General features: G+C 34.9%; 2 protein-coding genes across 2 annotated transcripts in view; one reads left to right on the plus strand and one right to left on the minus strand.

Annotated features, from left to right (window-relative positions):
* The first annotated feature begins 1,875 nt into the window (after nt 1–1,875).
* LOC133185674 (uncharacterized) lies at nt 1,876–3,588 on the plus strand. Its single transcript, XM_061320981.1, has one exon. It carries the CDS (start codon nt 1,876–1,878, stop codon nt 3,586–3,588), a length of 1,713 nt encoding a protein of 570 aa, XP_061176965.1.
* Nucleotides 3,589–6,163: 2,575 nt separating this feature from the next.
* The window catches only part of LOC133185675 (uncharacterized), a 36,337-nt gene continuing 24,508 nt past the window's right edge, over nt 6,164–17,992 (minus strand). Inside the window, exons 19-35 of the mRNA XM_061320982.1 lie at nt 17,342–17,464; nt 16,431–16,957; nt 16,043–16,158; nt 15,356–15,474; nt 14,920–15,038; nt 14,454–14,595; nt 14,104–14,354; nt 13,869–13,926; nt 13,678–13,757; nt 13,191–13,368; nt 12,708–12,817; nt 11,304–11,418; nt 10,444–10,581; nt 10,155–10,345; nt 9,683–9,910; nt 9,086–9,314; nt 6,164–8,631 (exon numbers count right to left, since the gene is read on the minus strand). Of these exons, the coding sequence (XP_061176966.1) occupies nt 8,482–8,631; nt 9,086–9,314; nt 9,683–9,910; nt 10,155–10,345; nt 10,444–10,581; nt 11,304–11,418; nt 12,708–12,817; nt 13,191–13,368; nt 13,678–13,757; nt 13,869–13,926; nt 14,104–14,354; nt 14,454–14,595; nt 14,920–15,038; nt 15,356–15,474; nt 16,043–16,158; nt 16,431–16,957; nt 17,342–17,464 (2,874 nt within the window). The 3' untranslated portion in view covers nt 6,164–8,481. The remainder of the gene's footprint in view (nt 8,632–9,085; nt 9,315–9,682; nt 9,911–10,154; nt 10,346–10,443; nt 10,582–11,303; nt 11,419–12,707; nt 12,818–13,190; nt 13,369–13,677; nt 13,758–13,868; nt 13,927–14,103; nt 14,355–14,453; nt 14,596–14,919; nt 15,039–15,355; nt 15,475–16,042; nt 16,159–16,430; nt 16,958–17,341; nt 17,465–17,992) is intronic.

Here is a 17,992-nt window from a genome sequence, read left to right on the forward strand (position 1 = left end):
TATATTGAAATTATATATAAATCCACAGTGCTCGGAAAATTATAGGTACAAATTAAAAAAAATGAAACACGAAAACGTTTAGTAAAGCTTTACTAAACGTTTTCGTGTTTCATTTTTTTAAATTTGTACCTATATATATATATATATATATATATATATATATATATATATATATATATATATATATATCTATATATCTATATATCTATATATATATATATATATATATATATATATATATATATATATATATATATTGATTATAAATAAATGTGTTTATGAACACTTGTCTTTCTCATTAACCTAGTAACAAAACGTATAGTGAACACGGTATATAAATAAATGTGTTTATGTAACAATTGTTTAAATATATAAATTAACTTGTATCTACTTCATTTTCTTTGAATAATTTAAAAATTATAATTAAATAAAAATAAATACTCAATTATTTTATGCTTTCCGTGCCGTACATTATGAATAACTTTAAAAAGTCAATTAGTAAAGTTTTTAAAAAATTTATTTTCAACTTCCTTAATTCAGAATTTCGAATGAAAGGTTCATTGCATATTAACTATTTTCATATACATTGTTCGAAAAAAATATATTTAAAATTTGCATATTTTCTCTTTTTTTTTTCTTTATCCTCTACAACATAATTTTTGTGACCTAACTGAAGTATGCATGCTTGTTTGATTTTATCAATATTCACAAGCTTACAATTGCGTGATCAAATTACGACGTACTCCCAAATTATTCCATGTAAGTCAGAACATTAAAACATCATTTACTCCCCTGTATAAATCAAAACAGCTGTTGTCTTTACTTCCCCTTTACCCTCTATTGATCCCTAATACTGACGTGGTGACTATTAAGACCCTGTACGAGTCTGCTTGGATTACATTTAATCACTTGATTGGATTAAAATCAAACACATGGTAGTCCAAGATTAAGGTCAAGTAAGTATTCATTTCTTAGAAATATCAAGGTCGTCCCTGTTTTCATCTCAAGTTTGGTTTTAGATTGTGGATGTTCTGCTTGATTTATTATAGTAAATTTTTGATATGTTAGTCTTTTTGCCTCACAATCAATAATGTTATAAATTCTTAAATCATTTCGAGTCAGTAGCAGACAATTTAATAATCTCTGAAATAGTTTACTTGAAATACATAATACATACGTAATTCGAAATGAAAACAACTGAACCGTGAACAAACTTTATATACATAGTATCATATATTTTTAACAGAATTATTCCTGGGAAATAAGTTGATGAAACAAGGGTATCAACAGTCTTGTTTAAAGTCGACAATTTGCAAAGTCTCTAGTCAATACAATGACCTTCTTTGGAAAAACAACCTGTTGTAAGGTCGATTTTTGACTGACATTTTTAAAACAAATTGTCAGGCCATTATTGTCAAGCCGAATTGTCTACGGATTACTCTGTTTACCAGATTGAGACAAAGCGATCACGGCAGGTGTGATCCAGTCGACGGGGGATGCTTTCTTCTTAATGGCACCTGATCTCACCTCAGATGTTTTCTTTCCAGAGGTCCGTGTTTGCTTTGCTCTCTATTTATTTTTTTTTTATTTGACATTTAAGCATGAATATTGTTCTTTGTATTTACAATACATTATTACAATTGATAGTCCAAATTCTTATGACAATTAACTGGGGAAAACTGTCTGTTGCCTTTAAGCTGCTCAAATGAATACTGTATTACAGGGGATGCGTACTCCTCCTAGGCACCTGATCCCACCTCTAGGATTTCCATTGGTCCGTGTTCTATGCCCTGTTTGGAGATTTGTATTGTTTATAAATGTTTTTAAGATCGAACACTGTTCGTTGTCTTCACCTTTTTTCATTTTTCTTTTAGAATGAAAAGACAGTGGCGATCAAGCACAGGATGCCTTATCTTGACTTTTATCGGAGTACTCACGTGGGTATTCTCTACCAGAGTTTTCATTTTGAAAGTGTCACAGAAATATGTTCAGAAATCTGGATTGACAAACTCACAAGCTAGACATTATTTGTTACACCCACAAGGGACGCTGAGTAATAAAGAAAATAGGGATAGGCGCTATTCACAAGTGAAAGAGGATAAGGTAGTTTATGAAATTCTTCACAAAGAAAGGGGATTCTTTGTTGACATTGGTGCACACGATGGCCAGTTTTTATCCAACACACTTTGGCTAGAGAGACGACACAGTTGGACTGGTCTCCTGATAGAAGCAAACCCTGAACTCTGTCACAAAATAGATAAATTAAAAAGAAATGCATGGAGATTATGTGCTTGTTTATCAGGTACTCAAAGGGACGTCTCATTCATCACAGGAGGTGGTGTAGGTGGCATTGCAAGCCACATTGATCAGCATCACATGAAAATGTTAGAACAGAAAAACAAAATAACTGTACCTTGCTTCAATTTGGAGCAGATTTTAAACATTATAGGAGTCTATCATATTGATTTTTATTCACTAGACATTAAAGGGGCAGAAATACCTGTCCTTGAATCCATGAAATCAGGACTCAAGTCAGGTGTCTTCACAGTTGATGTTTGGGCCATTGAATATAGAGTGTGGGATGGTCAAAAGATAGCGGTTGAGAAATCAAAGAAGAATTTGAAAAACTTAAGGGACTATTTCAAACACATTGGGGGATATTTTGAACATTCACAACTATCTACAAATGGTAATAAAAAAGATGGATATGCACTTGATGTAGTGTTTGTTCGTATTACGACGTGGTGTAAAACGAGAGAAAGTTTCCCAAACGGGACAAACTGCCCAGGAAAGGAGCAAGTCTACCACATCAACGAATATCTTAAAGCTCCTCATCCTTACCGAAAAGTAGAGAATGCAGACCAGTTGTATTCACAAGCCAAGCAAGACCAAGTTGTTTATGAAATTGTTAAAAAAGATGGAGGATTTTTCGTTGACATTGGCGCTCACGACGGACAATTCTTATCCAATACATTATGGTTGGAACGAAAACACAACTGGACGGGACTTCTTATTGAAGCCAATCCAGATCTCTGTCAAAGAATAGATCAGATCAGACGCCATTCCTGGAGAATGTGTGCATGTCTATCTAATACACAGAAAAAGGTCTCATTCATTAAAGGGGATACCGTGGGTGGAGTTGAACAACACATTGACCAACATCATATCAAGATGTTGAACAAACAAAATAAAGTAGTTGTTCCCTGTTTTAGTTTGGAAGAAGCGTTGAATACAATTAAAATCTCCCATATTGATTTCTATTCACTGGATGTTGAAGGCGCGGAGTTGGCGATACTGGAATCGCTTAAGGGTGGACTCAAATCAAAGCGTTTTATAGTAGACGTGTGGACGATTGAATACAGAGTCTGGGACGGCCGAAGAGTGGTTGTGGATAAGTCGTTAGAAAATCTAAATGCATTAAGAAAATATTTCCAAGATATCGGTGGTTACAATGAACATTCCCAGCTATCGAACGATGGTAATTTTAAAGATGGGCATGCCCTAGATGTAGTTTTTGTACGTAATGAGATGTGGTGTAAATCCCACGACAAATTACCAAATGGTGCATCATGTTCAAAATATGGCTGATCTTTGGTGTTTGGAAAGAGAGATCGTCCGTAATTAAACATATTTTGAAGATGTGATGCTCTACGTGCACGTATAGTTTGTATAGATCTACATGTTTATACATATACATTAGAAAATACCTTGATTATTCAAATTGACACGGTTTAGATTCTTCTGGATGACCACAAATTAAGCTTCATTTTGTGAAAGGAAGATCCAAACCCGAAAATTGATAATTATACATGTAAATAATAATGAAATTTTGATGGAATCATTTAAAAAATCTTCTAAAGAACCATGGGGTCAGAAAAGATAAAAATTTCTGACACAAAGTATATGTAAATATAAAATTGCTCAAATCATGGCCCCGAGATAGGGCGAGGTCACAATAAGGAATCAACTGTTACATGAGTTTGTATTTGGAAAATGTATTAAAATCTTATTAAGAACAACAGGTCATGTTCAATGATATTGACGTAAAAGCTTCCCTAGAGTAGATTCATTTTCTTTTTTAATCCAAGGCCACTGTTGGTAAGGTGGAATCAAATTAGGGGTATCAGTTTTATGGGAATATATGGGAATGTATTGGACTTTCATACTTCACATATGTAATCCTTGTAACAAGACTTTTCTTTAGGTACCAACAATTTTGACCCTTTGATCTTGGAGTTTGACCTACTTTTGGAAAACTTAAACCTTGGTCATAATTTTTGAACGATTGGTGCTTCGGCTTTTTTCTTGGGAGAAGGCCTTTCCTTGGGTACAATTAATTTTTGGCCATTTGACTTTGACCTTGATGTTTGACATACTTTTGAAAAAACTTTAACTTTTTCCATATCTATTCAATTGTTGCTGCTAGGGATTTCATATTTCACAGGTTTATTCCTCAAGACAAGGCCTTACTTTGGGTACCAACATATTTGATTTGCATTTTAGAAAGCTTAACCTTTGCTATAAGTTGCCTTACGGGGGCATCAGTGTTTCACAAACACATCTTGTTTTTCCTTGTGACAAGATCTTCCTTTGGGTACCAGCATTTTTCATTTCTTGACTTTAACCTTGATGTTTGGCTTACATTTGAGAATCTTTAACCTTTGCCATGAGCTGACAAACGGAGGCACCAATGTTTATCAATAACATCTTGTTTGTAACTGAAGAGAAAATAAGCAATATTTGGGGTATATTTGTAGGAAATGCAGGGTGCAGACCAACTTAAAATATGGTTGAATGCCTGACTGGACTTTATATTTCTAATGTTCACGGCATATTCCTTAGTTGGCACATTTGATTTATAAGGATTGGACGAGATGAATTGGAATTATTATCTTCCGACAAATGTGGTGGCTTGCTGAGTAACATTCTAACATACTGTCACATGAACCTCGACGCTGCATTCAAGTGAGTCATCTAGAAATTTCTCTCTATTATATAGAAAATCTCCCTGACAAGTGGTACTGTCACATGAACCTCGACGCTGCATTCAAGTGAGTCATCTAGAAATTTCTCTCTATCATATAGAAAATCTCCCTGACAAGTGGTACTGTCACATGAACCTCGACGCTGCATTCAAGTGAGTCATCTAGAAATTTCTCTCTATCATATAGAAAATCTCCCTGACAAGTGGTACTGTCACATGAACCTCGACGCTGCATTCAAGTGAGTCATCTAGAAATTTCTCTCTATCATATAGAAAATCTCCCTGAAAAGTGGTACTGTCACATGAACCTCGACGCTGCATTCAAGTGAGTCATCTAAAAATTTCTCTCTTTCATATAGAAAATCTCCCTGAAAAGTGGTACTGTCACATGAACCCCGACGCTGCATTCAAGTGAGTCATCTAGAAATTTCTCTCCATCATATAGAAAATCTCCCTGACAAGTGGTACTGTCACATGAACCCTGACGCTGCATTCAAGTGAGTCATCTAGAAATTTCTCTCTATCATATAGAAAATCTCCCTGACAAGTGGTACTGTCACATGAACCTCGACGCTGCATTCAAGTGAGTCATCTAGAAATTTCTCTCTATCATATAGAAAATCTCCCTGACAAGTGGTACTGTCACATAAACCTCGACGCTGCATTCAAGTGAGTCATCTAAAAATTTCTCTCTATCATATAGAAAATCTCACTGACAAGTGGTACTGTCACATGAACCCCGACACTGTGTTCAATTGAGTCATCTAGGAATTCCTCTCTATCATATAAAATCTCCCTGACAAGTGGTACTGTCACATGAACCCCGACACTGCATTCAAGTAAGTCATCTAGGAATTCCTCTGTATCATATAGAAAATCTCCCTGACATGTGTACTGTCACATGAAGCCCGACACTGCATTCAAGTAAGTCATCTAGGAATTCCTCTCTATCATATAAAATCTCCTTGTCCTGTGGTACTGTCACATGAACCCCGATGCTGCTTTCAAGTAAGTTATCTACAAAACCCTTTGTATCTTACAAAATCCATTTTTGCTAGTGGTACTGCTATATAAACTCTGATGCCACATACAGATTGGTTATCTAGGAATTCCTCTGTATTTAACAAACATTGAATAAAAAATAATCTATGACTTTGTCTCCTCAAAAAACTAGAGTCATTAAGAAGTATTTTAAGTACTTTTATTGGCAGTGTTTTATCTTCGATGACAACATTTCTTTCTCCATTGGTAAGTCTGACATTTAACATATAAAACCTAATGCAATAAAACTTGTCTACTTTGTACACCATTGCACGTAAAGCATTGAGCAATCCCTGATTCTCTAACATAGTATCATGATTTTAATTATAATCAGCATTCTGTTTTTGAAATATTCACATCAACTATACTACATACATAATCATAATTTTACATATTTACACAATACAAAATTGAACTTTCACAGTTACTTCCCTTCTTAGAACTCTTTTGGAATTATCTAACAGGAAATGAAACATTTGTTTCTTTTTCCTTTTTTCTAGTCTTCCATTAGGAATAGTTCACTCACAGTATCCCATCTTTGGTCACTTTTTCTAATTTATGGTCGAGAGGTTTCTTTTGCATCCGATATCTCTTATGACAAGACTTGGCCTTGTAGACTTTAAATGATGAAAGTTAAAATAAAAATAAGTCAGTCCGCGTAGCAAAAAAAAGAAAATTTTCTGAGGACCCGTTTGGGGGAGGGGGTAGAAAATGGACATAATCCTCCCCTTCTGTCCCCCTTTTCAGGAGTTTATATTAACATAAACATTTTGTCAAAAACATTTCACTGAATTTAGCTTTGTCTGTGTACAAGTCTATAAACCATGCTCAGAAATTTTAATAGTTGTCTCTATGCAACCTTTTTTTTCCTAAGAAGAGTTCTGCAAAGGGAAGTAATTTTAAAATTACAGCAGTTTAAACACATCAATAATTCTCAATTGTCAATCATTTAAATCTCTTAAACAACAAAAGCTAACAAACTACTATATAACAAGTCTATAAACATATGAAATAGGCAACAAAACAGAGTCACTTTCATTAATATTTAAATTACTAACAAACATAAGAAAGACTTGAAAAAATAAAACATCATGCTGAGGATTCTACTTAGCAAATTTTTATTTATATGAAAGTTCCATGCATTTTATAATAGTATTTATTTGAGATCTTGAAGAAAAAGAAAAATACCAGTTTTAAAACTAATAAATCTGTCTCCTTAAAGAAAGGGCACAAATAATCATTCACAAATATAGACTCTATGGCTACATATCAGCATGTTTGTACAATAAGCACCTACAATTTCTATATATACAAGGTTAATAGCTGCATAAATATCACAGTCAATCGTCATGGAGACCAGAACCATGGCAACAAAATGGTACACAGATGGCTTGAGCAAGTAAATACACCAAATGCCGAAATTCACAGCACTACCTTGAATGAAAAGTTTTTCATCATCCCAAACTGCTTTAAATGATGGGGAAAAAACACTATGTTGGAAAAAGGTGAGCAAAGAGAAGATTAGTGCATAATCCAAAAGATATGTAAACTCCTTGTTCACTTGTCTAAGATTGTAATTATTTTTTTAACATTTTCAGTGAAATCATTGCATTTTTTTTTCTGAAATCTTTAAAACAATACGAGGCACAATTTTCCATGGCCAAAGGTAAAATATTTGAAAAAAATATTGGAATGCCACCAATTCTGAAATAAACTTAAAATCACTGATGATTTATAAGTATACTGAAACAATTGTTAGTCATTACTGTTGAAGAAATGGTGATATGATGTAATTACAGAGCTGGGAGTGGGTCTGTGATATGGAGGCTAATCTATCATCATAAATTCTTAAGGCACAGAAGATGGGCTCCTCATCACCTGGTCCATTAAACAGGAAATACTGTATTTTCATGAAGTAAAATTTCTCCAGGACTTTTTTTTTCATGAGTCAACTTTTACCCTTACAGATACAAAACATTCACTGTAAATCGTTCAGTAAATTATAAATTACAATTATACTGGCCAAGTATTTCACCATGTTCACTGTAACCATCCTGTAAATCATAAATTAGAATTATACTGGCCAAGTATTTCACTGTAACCATCCCGTAAATTATAAATTAGAATGATACTGGCCGTGTATAAAGTGCCCAATTATACTAATCCAGTACATTAATCTGGTTTTACACTACTCCAGTTATATTCCATGTACTGTGCACTCCAATATTCATACTACATATGCCCAGTGAATTGTATTTTTGTTCAGTACTAGTCCAGTATTTACTGTAAATAAGTCCAGTATTATTGGAAATAGTCCAGTATTTACTGTACATGTATATAAGTTCAGTATTTTTGTACATAGTCCATTATTTACAGTACACAAGTCCAGTATTACTGTAAATAGTCCAGTATTAGTTATGTCTCATGCAATGAAGTAACTTAAGTGGTAGCCAAAATCAAAAATCCAATACTTTGTTGACAACGTCCCGAAGTTGTGTCCCTTTTTGCACATCCTGTTTGGCTAGAACACGTCGGAACATGATTGGACAGTCCAGTGATACGCATGGCTGATTCTCATCCTGAGCCCCCATACAAGTATTACACACCTACAAAGAAAATTAGATATTTTCTAGAATTTTATCAATTTTAATCAAAAAATTTCCTATTTATTAATCATATTCTCAACAAGACCAAATTTGCTTCCCATACTAGCCTTTTCTAAATTATTATACATTTAACTTTTGCCTTGCTGTCATAACCACACAAATACATTAATATATCTGAAAACAAGAGAACAGATCATAGTTGTGCAATGTTTGCAAGATGGCCTTGAGTTAATAAACTAGCAAATGAATGACCTGGAATTTGTCACTTAAGTCGATCAACTATAGTTTTAGTGGCTTAATCTGTCAAGGGTTTGTGGAGAGCATAGCAGACTATGAAGTCTTGGTTTCCAAACATGTGAACACAGGGATCCTACTTTATGAAGGTTTGGGATATAAAATTTCCTACAATAACTAATACACTTTAAATCATTCTTTGAATCAAACAGCTATGTACCTTCACCAGGTCAGAGTAAATCTTCTCCCATTTCCTGATCCTATCACAGAGGGTGACACAAACATTCTGAGGATCCTTAATACAGATGTTACAGATTGCCTGATTGGTCTGTCTGTCACAAACCGGACAATTGGTGGCTGAGAAGTACTGAGAAATAGTTCCTTTTTTCTGGTCAGGCGCAAGGAGAGAAGAGGGCACAACTCGCACAACTTTTGGCATATCATTATACCTAGAGAGAAAGAAACAGAACCTACATTAATAGTGCTATCAATGATTGAAACTCTTGGCTATCAATTATTAACTTCAATGTACAATAACAGTTTATGCACTGTAAATGTACATGTACTTATATTTAGCCTTGATAATATTTTAGTATCTTTTGCACCAATTCTCGTCTGCTATAAATTAAAATAGCTGCATACTAATATATGATAAAAACAAATACATAGAGAAGCTTGGCTGAATATGAGCTAATTCATGATTATGCTAATCAAGTGACGTTGAAGAGTACACTGAATTTTGAGCATGCTAATATGTATGTATAAAGTATTTAACATTACTGAATGTTTATAGTATTTTACGTTAGTGATATCGTACCAGGAGAACACGTCCACCCCCAGAAGGGAGAAGAGGCGATCTAGTGGAGGCAGTATCTGTTTTGTGATGTAATATGTGGCATTTAGTCTCAGGGACGGGTCAGCTAGGACCTCATGTGGCTGCCGAACCAACTGTATCAATGGAAGTCCAGGACTGCCGTAAATAATCACGTACGGAACTCGCTCCCCAGTACGGGGCTCAGCTTGCCTGTCATGCCTCAGTAACTTCCTTCAATATTAACAAAATCTCATGTAAACAAAGATAAAATTACATATTTAAATGTTATTAGAAAATTACATGTATTACTGCATTTCTTTTATTATAACTCAATAGGGTCAAAGGGAGAAAAATAAATTGAAAGTTTCTATTTGATGATTATATTTTTGCAGATGCTAGTCATAAAAAACACTGGATCTGAAATTTAACACAATTGCTTCGTAAATTTTATATCATAGAGAGATTTCAGATTTACTTTGCTATCTCCAGGGCAGGGACACACGCTCCAGGCTTATAACCCTTCATTCCTCGGTACTCCTTCGCAAATATACAGTCCTGCATGGTAACTTTTCCTTCCATGAATTTTTGACACTGACGTAACACATACTCCTTTACTTTAGATACATCCTTACAGCCAAAGAGAATCTTAATAGAACGCTCCAGAATCTAAAATAAAATGATATATATACTAAATTATAACTTCAGCAGGTATCATCAATTTGTAAGTAAAATCATGAATGTCCATTTGATACTCGCTATGTTACCTTGGATACCGCTGCACACGAGTCTCGTCTGACCGTCTCTATCCCTTTGGCATCAAACACGGGTTCTTTCTGGTCCACCGTCTCAAAACTGTAACCCACATATCGCTTCTTAGTTTGTAAGACACAGGGATAATATACCTGATGGTAGAGAATAGACATTGTAGATCTGTAAAACTGACAAAGGAATAAACCTGATGGCACAGAATATACATTGTAGATCTGTAAAACTGACAAAGGAATAAACCTAATGGCACAGAATATACATTGTAGATCTGTAAAACTGACAAAGGAATAAACCTGATGGCACAGAATATACATTGTAGATCTGTAAAACTGACAAAGGAATAAACCTGATGGCACAGAATATACATTGTAGATCTGTAAAACTGACAAAGGAATAAACCTGATGGTAGAGAATAGACATTGTAGATCTGTAACACTGACAAAGGAATAAACTTGATGGCACAGAATATACATTGTAGATCTGTAAAACTGACAAAGGAATAAACCTGATGGTAGAGAATAGACATTGTAGATCTGTAAAACTGACAAAGGAATAAACTTGATGGCACAGAATATACATTGTAGATCTGTAAAACTGATAAAGGTCAAACAAAACAAGGTTCAGCTTCAGTTAAAAAAAAAAGGAGTTATGGCAGATTGCTTGGGTCAGTCAGAATTACTTCTGTACATCTTATCATGCTTATAAATATTACTTTGATGCTCCTAATGACAATAAATGATTTCTTTGTAAGCTGATATTAGCCATAAGCAGGTTAATTATAAACATGTTTACTTCACAGGGACAAACATTCAATAAACTGAAAGGTTTTAATGCAACAGATTGACATGACTAGTACCTTTTCAAACTTCAGTTTGATTGGCTTTGGATTCATAGCTGTCACAGCGTCACAGATTTCATGTCCGATGTTAAAGGCTTCCTCTTTGCTCTTACCCTTCATCTCAATAAACATACTGTAACACAGAAATTAAAGTTAATGAAACACATGGAAAATAATCAAAGTACATGCATCTCAATAAACATACTGTAACGCAGAAATTAAAGTTAATGAAACACATGGAAAATAATCAAAGCACATGTAACTTCACAAAATATCACAACTGCAAGAATACAGTAAATTAATAGATGTAAATCTCTTTAAGATTAACCATGCATGTATTTTTATACCAGTCAAGTCTGATCTTGAATTTGGAGCATTACCCATATTTTCTTCCAAATAATGACAAACAACCTCCACCATATCTGTATGGAATATGCATCATTCCCATCTCATAAAACACACATGAATAGATGACTCATCCCCCCCCCCCCCCCCCCCCCCCCAGTGATTCATTTTGGTCTGCGTCCTGCGTAAATTACGCACAAATTTTGCTCAGGACTCATTATTTCAATAAATGTGCATCCCAATGGATGCATAAAATTTATAATTTAACAGGTATAAGATTGCCAACAACAGGTCAGATTTTACAATTCACTGTTAAATTGTAGTTATAACAAGCAATTATCAGAAAATATTTGAAAGTTAGATAGCATAGTTCGATTATGTCTACTGTGGAATTTTTCTGAAGCGTATTTATATACTATATAGCTTTGTAAAGCTGTGACCTGTATCATTTTAATATTTTCCTTAGAAGTTAAGAAGTATAAAATTTGATCATTTTTCTTTCTGACAATTTTTCATTTAAAAAAAAAAAAAAAAAAAAAAACTTTCTTTACTTCATTCTGATTCTGTGCATTTTATGACTGATACCATAATAAATGTGCGAGATTGTATTTACGATCTAAAAATAGAACCAAGGTGCACAGTTGACAATATTATTTCATGTATTCTTACTTCTAATTGATAGTAAAAGTATAAACCACTCACAGCTTCAATAAAACATGTGCACTTTTATGCAATACCCTTTCATATTTATTTCACCAGGATTTCCTCTGTAATATCTAATGAAAAAAAAAAACAAAAACAAAAAAAAAAAAAAAAAAAAAAAAAAAACAGTACCCTTGGATTTGGACACATTGATTTTGGCATGGGACTCATTGTTGTCATTAAGAGGGGTCCTTTGGACCCATGATAACCATTTTCAAAATGAATCACTGCCCCCCCCCCCACCCCCCCCCCCCCATTTGTTACACGATATCTACCTGTCTGTATCACCGTAGAGGACTTGTGTCCCCCCTCCCTCCCTCTCCCCAACCTCTGTTATATGATATCTATCTGTCTACATCTGTTATATGATATTACCTGTCTGTATCACCATAGACAACTCTTGCCCCCCACTCCGGCCTATCCTCCACCAGTCTGATCGCTCGTTCCAAGGTCTCCCGTGCCTTCCTTACAATGCTGTCTCCCACCTTTGTATATAAATACAGATTCAATGTTTACATGAATTTTGTAATTTCATGAGAAAACAATGTTTTTCACTGTTTAATGTCTGTCTCCAGAAAAGCTACAGAATTTTAGTTCCATCAGGCATGAAGTACAAGCACTTATATATATCCACACAAAAACCATCCATGACAAAGCATCTTTCAATTTTAATCATTTTATTACTACTGTATTAAGAGAATTCTAATTCTATTTCAACTTAATTATCCATTTCTATCTTTACCTGTGTGCTACAATTTATGTACAATTTATATTCATATAAACTTCACTTCCAATCATACTCACTAATGCACAGATATGTAATATGCACAATGCATTCAAACACTTAATGTAATTTACCTCAATACATGGCATTCTCCCTGAGAAGTTAGCCCCTGTGTAACCGTAAGTAACGTTGGCGATAAGTTTAAGTCCCATTTGTCGAGCATCAAGGAGGCGATACAAGCCTTTATCATCTTTGTGTTCTTTCATCGATTTCTTAACCATAATACGAGTGTTCAGAATTTCTTCAACCATTCTATCCAAAGAAAAAGCACAGAAACTTAACAGTATAACTTCTTTTCTCAGAAAATGATATGAGAAAAAGAAAATTTGTGTGTATGACATGGGAATTATGTGGTTACTTAAAGATCTAAAGATCTACATTATGTTCCTCATCACACAATTACGGGACAGAATATGCTTTGTTCCATGACCAAAAATTAAAATAGCTGAAAAGTTATGTCCCTTGACAAAATATTACAGGGAATAGTTATATCCCTTGTCATATTTCAGGAAGTGAATGGAGGTATGACCCTGATACAACATTACAGGCCGGTGATCTTACTTGGAGATGATTCCTTTTCTGACGTGTTCCTTTACAAACACCACTCCATTGGGAGACACAGTAACATCATTCTTTATCCTCTGAAAGAGTCATTAGCGTACAATTAAATCAGAAACATTTACTTGGTCTCATATAAAGTATTTCAGAAGATGCATTCATGAAAAAAAAAGTGTTAAGGCAAACGAACGTACATTAAGGGTTTTAGGAGAGATTCTAAGATGAGTGCATCCAAATTCTATTGGGCCCTCACTACAACAAAAAATAAACACAAATGTTAAATCATATCAGAGGACATTAAAGCTAGTTTGTCTGCTGTACAGTACTGTGTAAAAGTTAGCTACCTTCTGACCTGTCTCCAGGAAATCCAGTCTCTCTACAGATACACTGTAGTTGTAGTACAGTACTGTGTAAAAGTTAGCTACTTACTGAGCTATCTCCAGGAAGTCTAGTCTCCCCACACAAGTGGAGAAGCAGTAGTTGTAGGCAATCATAATGGAGGGGTACAAGGACTGGAAGTCAAGGACAACCACAGGGTCAGCATAGAACCGAGACTCGGGCTCCAAGGTCAGGGGGATACACTCAGGGGCCCTCATACGGGCTCTCTGCTGAACACTGGGGGAGGCCGGAATAAAATTCATAGGTTTGGCCAACCTCAACATCATAGACTCCACACGATACTGAAAATTAAAATGCGAATGGTTTACACTAACAGATTAACATGTCAGTGTGGCTATTCCTTTATCTACTGATTAAACTAACAACATTATCAAACAAACCTGTGAGCCTCTGGAGAGAACATGATAAAACTCGATCCCAAAAACTCTAGCAAACTCACTCGTCCTTCCTATCAAGTCCAGCTGGTCTATGATTTTTAAGTTACTCTGTACTCGAATTAAGTAGTACCTGATGAAGCGCCACCTACAGGAGAAACCAAAGGAGTGAAAAACGATACTTATATGACTCATCCTAAATATTGCTCATAGGTATATCCTGGAAACAGTTGTCTAATCACTTGTTAGGAATGCATTCAACAGTTTATATTTATAGGTAATGAAATTCTTAAAATCAGCTTAATTCAAATAATCATTTACATGTATGTAGCTCCTTAATAGACTATACAATTTAGTCAAGGTAAAGTACAATTTAATCTATATTCCATGTTTTACATGCTGAAATTATACAGTGTATCTTGAAATTAGGCAGTGTATCAAATTCAGTAGGGTTGAAATCTTTAGAATTTACCTGTAGAGGTGAGTTCTATGTTTGAACCAGGAATTGAGAGTCTGAAAGCTGTAATGAGGGACTCTCTTGTGAATAACATGGTGGGCTATATTCTCAAATGTGTAAATGTTCAAGGTCACCTGCAATACACAGAACATCAAGTATAAGAAATGTAAACTTGTGCAGAATCAACTTTTCAGCAATGTCAAAATCTGAAATATAAAATATAAGCTTTTCTCTGAGTTTACATATTAACTGGGCAAAAATTCATATACATGTATTCAGGAATCAGCAGCACTCATAAATCTTTCAAAATCCTCAGTCTGACAGTAAATATTTGAAATTACCCCCTTTCCAATTCAACCAGCCACTCCAGTATATTTCTACTGAAAGAAGCTCAAGATCAGAGGCTTTACAGTGTATTTTATATATTGAGGATGACATTCCACATGCAAACCTCATGTCTTAGGATCCTCCAAAGATTAAGGATCACACGTCCTGCGAGGTGGATCTCAGAGGAGTGGTCCGCCCCCCACTCATCGCTCTCAGCCTTAAAACTACTCTTCCTCTTCTCATCTAAACAAATCAATTTTTTAATGCATAAATTTAATAGCTAACTTTCTTATATGCCTTAAGAAAAAATATTTCCACTTTTGTAAAATTTAAATTCTTTTATATGTCATATTCAATATCAAAGTGGCCTGATATAAATTCAGGATTGTAATCAAGATACTGTATGTGTACGTAAATTGGTGTATTGAAAATTTAGTGCAATCACTGGGTATTGAGTTGTTGGCACATTCATGAATTAGCGCTGCACACTAACGCGTTGTATATTGTACTAATGATTTTTTTTAGCAGTATTCATGAATTAGAGCATCGTTGTCCGCACCAAAGCCGCTAAAATATGATGCCCGCTTTTATAAGTATACATACAGTACATAGCAGGTATAAACATTCAAATCCGCTGTTTCTATCAGTTTATGAATGTTTTCACTTACTGCTGATGATAAAATAACATTGATCTTCTTTATATACAAGGCATACTGGTGCTTTGAGCATAAGGAGATTTGACATTTCATTCATTCATTCATTCAAAATTCTAGAACTCAAGGTAACAGATGATATTTGATCTAATAATTACCTGGTATCCTAGACATTTGGGCACACAGGTTAACACTTAGATGTGAAGCTCGCTGCAATAGGTAACCCCAAGAAAACTTCTGAATCTCAAACCCGACCAGAATATCTGGGTCCCACCTGTCACAATATAAAAAAATTCATTTATATCATTCTTTTTGTATACTTACATGTACTTTACATCCATTGCTGATTCATATTCTTCTTTTATATCAAGACTAGGAAGAACTTGCACATTTACACTTCCAGTAATGATAGATTCCAAATATAATTTTCTAAAAATACTATCGATTATAAAATTTGTAAGAGCTTACACAATAATTGATCTTTAGCACTACAGAACAACTTTTTAAAACAGTTATATTAATGTGAAAAGAAACTTGAATTCTCACTTGGAGAACAGCTTGAGAATTTCTTGAAACAGTTCCTCCTCATTTTCCACATAAGTGACTTCTAAGTCTTCATTCACGCCTGATTTCTGCAGCACAGTATCTTCTATATCAGATGCCTTAGGCACCTTACAAACTGGTCTGGGGGAGGGGCTTCGTGACCTTGACCTCTTCCCTTTTTGTGATGGAGCAGGGTGACTTGATGTAGAGGGTTGTGGGGAGGGGGATCGCTGGTAAGAGGTTGAAGGTTGATCGGAGGATCTGACCTTTGACCCTGTGTCATGTGACATGGATGGCTGTGGAGATGTGGGTTGGGTGGTGGTTGATTTGTTTTTCAAGGCTTCCTGGCTTTCTTTGGACTTCCTGTCCACAAGTATGACCCCTGTGATGTCACATTTTTTGTCCTCTGCGGACACATCATTAAGAATGTTGTAGAAGACAGCGACAATGGGGTCGATTTCAGGGTCAGGCATCAAGTCCCGTCGTGTCTCGGCATGTAGCTCCAGACTCAACACAGTGAGGTTCTGTACCTGAGGAAATATAGGATATAGTCAGCATCCATTAATGTCAGACCTTTTATTACGCACTATCAGCCATAAAAAGCCATATTTCCAAACAATATTCAAATCGTGGAATTCAGAATCTCACCATAAAATATAATAGATTATTCAAATCAATGTGAAACTTGGAATTCTTGTCCACAATAACATGTACAAATTAAGATTACTTCAAAAATATTAAAATTCTCTACTCTCTCTGAACCTGAAACTTATGTATACTAGTTTACATTTACTCTCTGCTGCTCCAATTTAATTTAAAGTAAAACTGCATCAGTATGAGCCAAATATTCCAAACCTATAAAGATATAAAAGTCGTGTTAAAATTCTTTCATTTATTGTAAACTCAGTACTCACCTCATGAAGTGCCTTGGCATCCTGCAGATTGTGCTGACTGACTTTGAAACCAAATGAATTCTTCGGGGTGGGGCCGTCGATTTGAGACACATTTCCTTTAGAATTTGTGGGGGTTGCCATCTCCTGAGGAAGACCCAGAAATTCTAAATTTTTAACTTCGTAGCACATAATTCGTTCTCTGCTTTTACCATATGGTTAAGATAAACAAAGGACAAGATAGGGTAAAACTCCTTTTTGGCCCCTGGTTTGGGGTGTCTTTTAGAATGATGCAACAGTTTATCAATAGAAACCTGTTGTCACCCCTACCACAAAATGAGTATTAGTTCTAAGTTATGGGATCCACAGAGATCACAGGAAGGTCACAAAAAATGTCCATTTCCAAATTTTCTCATTTTTATGCAAATTTTCATCAATTTTACAGCACATTTTGTTTCAGAAAACATAGAGCACAAGCTTGCCTATCTACCAAATTTATATATTTCATACAATAGTATCAGATGCATCTTATACATAAAAATCTCAGATAGGCAAGCTTGTACTCTCTGTTTCCCGAAGTGAAAAGCATCCCAAATTTTACGAAAATCGATCAGAATTGAGGAAATTTGAGAAAATGTCCTACTTTTGCACCCTCTAGTGGCCTCCATGTAAGTT

This window comes from Saccostrea echinata, unplaced genomic scaffold (genome assembly GCF_033153115.1).
Source record: "Saccostrea echinata isolate AGI-Se365-2 ecotype Australia unplaced genomic scaffold, CSIRO_AGI_Sech_v1 ptg000012l, whole genome shotgun sequence".
Taxonomy (NCBI): domain Eukaryota; kingdom Metazoa; phylum Mollusca; class Bivalvia; order Ostreida; family Ostreidae; genus Saccostrea; species Saccostrea echinata.